Source organism: Candoia aspera, chromosome 2 (assembly GCF_035149785.1).
Source record: "Candoia aspera isolate rCanAsp1 chromosome 2, rCanAsp1.hap2, whole genome shotgun sequence".
NCBI classification, from domain to species: domain Eukaryota; kingdom Metazoa; phylum Chordata; class Lepidosauria; order Squamata; family Boidae; genus Candoia; species Candoia aspera.
Window position 1 is genome coordinate 6,195,791 of NC_086154.1, and position 5,183 is coordinate 6,200,973.

At 44.0% G+C, this 5,183-nt stretch overlaps 1 protein-coding gene across 1 annotated transcript; it reads left to right on the plus strand.

The window, feature by feature from the left end:
* The first annotated feature begins 463 nt into the window (after positions 1-463).
* Positions 464-5,183, plus strand: LOC134491969 (zinc finger protein 501-like). Its single transcript, XM_063296074.1, has 4 exons — positions 464-706; positions 931-1,150; positions 1,958-2,084; positions 3,359-5,183. Exons 2-4 carry the CDS (start codon positions 1,040-1,042, stop codon positions 4,636-4,638), a joined length of 1,518 nt encoding a protein of 505 aa, XP_063152144.1. The 5' UTR covers positions 464-706; positions 931-1,039; the 3' UTR covers positions 4,639-5,183.

Consider the following 5,183-nt stretch of genomic DNA (forward strand, 5'->3'; position numbering starts at 1 on the left):
AGTTATGTATTCCCAAGATCTTGCTTACTGCAGAAGCTCGCAGACCCAGCATGGCTCAGTTGGATTATTTATTGCAGACAAAAATGGAGCCGTATTAACCCAGGAAATCTGTTGAATTCAGAACTCTGAAGTCTAGTCTATCTCACGGTCTGGGCTCCAGTGCTTAAATCTGAGTTCTTTTCCTCACTTTTCTATGTCAAAGGGTATTTGGTGATTCGTTTCAAAACTATAGAAGCAAATGAGATCTGCTATAGAACAGTTCTCCCCAGCATGAGAAATGCTGGTTTCCACATCAGTTCTAAGGTGAAGGGCCTCCTTCTAGTCCTTTGTTCTTTGGGGCTGTGTTCTTAGAATACACAAAATCCCAAGCCAGGTTCCCAAAACACTCTTGCTATGTTCACATAATGTGCTATGTTGCCACCTCCCCCCCCCAAATAAACCCTATTTTAGCTTAATGTAATGCCCTTTTGTGCAGCATGCTAAGACAAAGAATGGATTCCGACAACAGGCAGAACTGCCAACACTCTGTTTTAGCCTAGCTAAAACTCAGCCACTGAGTCTTGAAATTTCCTGACCCTGAGAAGATTTGAAATTTGCTAGAGAAAATATTTTTGTGTCTGAGGGTGTCCAACCAAAGAATATTTTGACTTTTAGATTGTGGTATCCACACTGAGACCAAAGTTGGTAGAAAAAGGAGGCTGATCTGGTGAGCCTTTGGGAGGGTTCCTTAACAGAAAAAAGAAAAAATTGGATATTGGTTTGGAAACAGGTTGGGAGCAGTGGAGAAATCTGGGGAAGAACCATATGGATGATCTAGGGTGAAATTTCAATCCACTCAGTTGCTCCAAGCCAGATTCCATTGCAGTTGGGCAGCTATTAAATTTAAATAAATAATATTAATAATAAAAATGTTGACTGCTTTGTGGCCAGGAACCTGAGGAGAACATTCCAACCCACTTCCTCAATTTTTTTCTTGAAGCCAGAGTAACCCAGAAGAAATTTCCAGCTCTGGTGCTCCATTTCTGTCCTCATCTTGGAGATGGAGAACTGGGACAATAAATGCTGGCCAGTGCCCACTTCCCAGCTGGTGCTCCTGACCCAAGGCTTTATTTGGAATCAAGCACAGGGTGAGGAACTGGAAGAGCTACAGGTAAGAGCATTTTCTAGGAGCATGCAAAGTGTTTTGAATGTGTGCCATTTCAATTCAAGTGAGAAAAGTTCTGGGCAAGATGTCAGCTTAAAAGATAGAAAACACCCCCCCCCCCCTACAGCTGTTTTGAATTTGAAGTGTTAGGTTTTGAGCTTGAAGCCCTTCCAAGGTGCTTGGGGTGGTCCTTTCGCCCTAGCCACGGCTGTCTCACACTCAGAGTGGAGCTTTGATCTCCAAATGAGGATTTTGAACTCAAAACCATTTGCATTTGAACAGCATTTTCTGTGGATGGTGGCAAAGCGTTAGGAATATGGGAAGATATTGGGAAGATCTGCATGGAGGGGCTGCTTGCTGACTGCCGATGAAAAGCAATCCAAGGCGGTGTCATCAAGTAGGTGCTTCACTGGAATCCAAGAAAGGAAATGAGAAGGATTAGGGGAAAAATAATAGAAATAAAAGCCTTGGGGGACTGAGGCAGCCTTCTGGGGATGATTTCCAGAAAATACTGGGCAATGTGAAGGGTTTTTTTTAAAGAATCTCTTCCAGGAGCATCTTGGGGGGGTGTCACAATGTCAACATGGCAGCTGCTCCGATGTAATCAAAGCTCCACTGACTTTTTTTTACATGCATCACCTATAGAATGCAAATGCCACCTAGGATGGCATCCACATTATTTAATTTAATTTATTTATCAAATTTGTCATTGCCCATCTCCTCCCATCAGAGGGACTTATTTAGCTTCCACCCTAGCTGGTAGCCGGTAAGGTCCGGCATCTATTAAGACATGATACTTTTTTCTCCTTTCAGGGTCGTGTGACATTGGAGGAGGTGGCTCTGTATTTCTCCAAGGAAGAGTGGGCGCTGCTGGATCCAGACCAGAAAGCTCTGCACAGAGAAGTCATGGAGGAGATTAGTGGGATTGTGGCCTCTCTTGGTAAAGCTCCTTTTCTTGAGATACTGATGGATTGATTTTTATTATGAGTATGTCTATATGGCCCAGTTCAAAAGTGACCTTTGGCCATTTACACAGAATGGATATGTCAAAGCAAGGTAGACAATACAGATAGAGTTTGGCAGCCAAAATCAGCTCCCCTGAGCTTGTTCAGAAAAAGATAGTCTTCACTAGCTTGTAGAAGGCTAATGCAAAGAGTGCCAGGTGTTCCACCTGCAGGGGAGTCCACCTAAAGAACTTCAACAGAGAAGGTCCGTCTGCAAACGCCTCTCCCTTTGTATCCACCTAGGATGGGATCCAAAAGACTCCTTCTCTCTGTCAATGGATGGAGTGGGACAGATTTCACCTTGAGGAGATGGTTCCTAAGGTGTCCTGGCCAGGTTCCAGATGACATGCAATGGCATTCATACTACGGAGAACCCTATCCATTACCTTAGTATCCACAGGATGAAAGGAATTCCAGATGACATTGTAAGATGAGATACCACTCATCCCATCCCCTTCTGCTCATTATGGGGGAAATCCAGCCAATTGGTCCCCAAGCAGCTGTCCTGGTCTGCTCATAATTAATAAATTCCAACAACATTACACAAAAGTCAAATCACAGGGTTGGAGGGAGTGGCTCTCTGCAAGAACTCCAACAGACATCCCCCATGACCATAATACCCACCTTCAACCCCTGATCCTCTCAATCCACCATAATAATATCAAGAAGTTCTCTCACAAAATAATCAGTTATGAAAAGAGCTCCCTTCTGTTCGGTCCCCAACTCTCTCATCTTCAGACCAAGATAATACCCAAGGTGGAATTTAAATCTTCCTAAGAGTCACTTTTTTTTAGCAAGGTAAGAGATAATCACGTCTTCAGATTCTCCTTAATTTTATAAAGAACACGCTGCCAACCAAGATAGATAGATATACATTATATTTCTATATAATTATCCCAAAGTAATCAGAGGCGTCCACAGGGAATGGGTGGGGGGATCAGAATCTGCCAGATGGTGAGTGTGGTGCCATGATCAAAGTCCTGCCTCTTTTGTAGATGTGTGCATATCACACACATGTACAAATAGGATGGAGCTTTGAGCATGATGACATGCTTGCCACGTTACGGATTTTTATCCCTGCCACAGACACCCTGGCAGAGTACCAGGAATATCTCAATTCTTCCTTCTAAGAATCTCCTTCTGTGGTCAGATTTCTGCTTTTTCAGGATTTGCAACTAAGTCTCTCATACGTTACCTAACTTTCTTCCAGCGGGTGACGAGAACAAGGGAGGAACGCAAGAGGTGGCGTCCCAGAGAAACAGATCAAAAAAGGCCAAAATGGAGAAAAAGAAAATTGAAGTTAATGAGGAGAGGAAGAATTCCTCCTCTGCTTCTCAAGGCAATAATGATCACAGAGTCCCAGCTCCAGAAAAAATAGAGGCGAGAAACGAAACCAACAAATGCCCTGTGTGTAAGAAGAGTTTCCATTCTAAATCATATCTTAAAGTGCACTGCAAAATCCACACAGGAGAGAAACCCTTCAAATGCTCAGCGTGTGGAAAAACCTTTAATCAGAGTTCTAATCTAACTTCCCATTTAAGAATCCACACTGGGGAGAAACCCTATATATGCTTGGAGTGTGGGAAGAGTTTTGGTCTGAGAAAAGACCTCACATCTCATCAAAGGATCCACACAGGGGAGAGGCCGTTTGAATGCCTGGAGTGTGGCAAGAGTTTCCGCGTGAGCACGCATCTCACTTCCCATCAGCGAACGCACACAGGAGAGAAACCCTATAAATGCTTGGAGTGTGGCAAGGGTTTTAGCCTCAGTGCAAACCTTACCTCTCATCAAATAATCCACACAGGAGAGAAACCATTCAAATGCCTGGAATGTGGAAAAACCTTCAGTCAGAGCACGAACCTCACTCGGCATCAAAAAACTCACACAGGGGAGCGGCCGTACAAATGCTTAGAGTGTGGAAAAAGCTTTAGTAGGAATACGAGCCTCACTTCTCATCAACGGATCCACACTGGCGAGAAACCATATAAATGCACCCACTGTGGGAAGAGCTTCAGTTTGGGCACAAGCCTGACTTCTCATCAAAGAATCCACACCGGAGAAAAACCCTATCAGTGTTTGGAGTGTGGAAAGAGTTTTTGTGTGAGCACAAGCCTCACTTTTCACCAAAGAATCCACACCGGAGAAAAGCCCTATAAATGTACAGTGTGTGGAAAGAGCTTCAGGCTGAGCACCAACTTTGCTTCTCATCAAAGAATTCACACTGGGGAGAAGCCCTATAAATGCCTCGAGTGTGGGAAGTGCTTTGGTGTAAGCACACAGCTCATCAATCATCAGATCATGCACACCGGGGAGAAACCATATCAGTGCTTAGAGTGCGGGAAGAGTTTCAGCGTCAGAACCAGATTTACGATCCACCAAAGGATCCACAAAGGGGAGAAACCGTATCAGTGCTTGGAATGTGGAAAAAGCTTCAGTAGAAACACAAACCTAACTTCTCACAAAAGACGGCATGCAGGAGAGAAACCATAGACTTGCTTGTAAGAAAATTCACATTTCATCCCTACTTCCTGCTGGAAATCTCACTCTATGTGCAACCCTGCAAATACATCTGCGGTTGCTAAAGCAAGGGCAACGGTGAAATTTAACACTTTCCCTTTCTTTTACAGGAGCAGCTATGGAGCTATTTCAAGACCATAGAAAAAAATAGAACATTTCAGGTTCCCTGATCTATTTTTTCAAGGGGGGGTTGTTTTAATGTGCTCCAGTTCAGCACAGGGAACTCTGATGTGGGTGTGTGTGTGTCAAAAAAAGTCAGGATGGTGTCTGCAACCATGCAACTGAAATTCTGCCCTTTTTTATGGGTATAGACCTATGCCCCTGCAATTCAGTATCATTTTCTCTGCATTTTGAGCTCTTAGATCATATCCTGGGCCTCCACAGGAAATGGAACAGCAGTCAAAGACAACACAGGTGTGATGACATCATCACGCAAATGCTGTGACTTCATGCACTTGCATCAGATATCAGGATGCAAGTGCGGAATGATGGCATATGCGTAATGACGCCGCTGCATG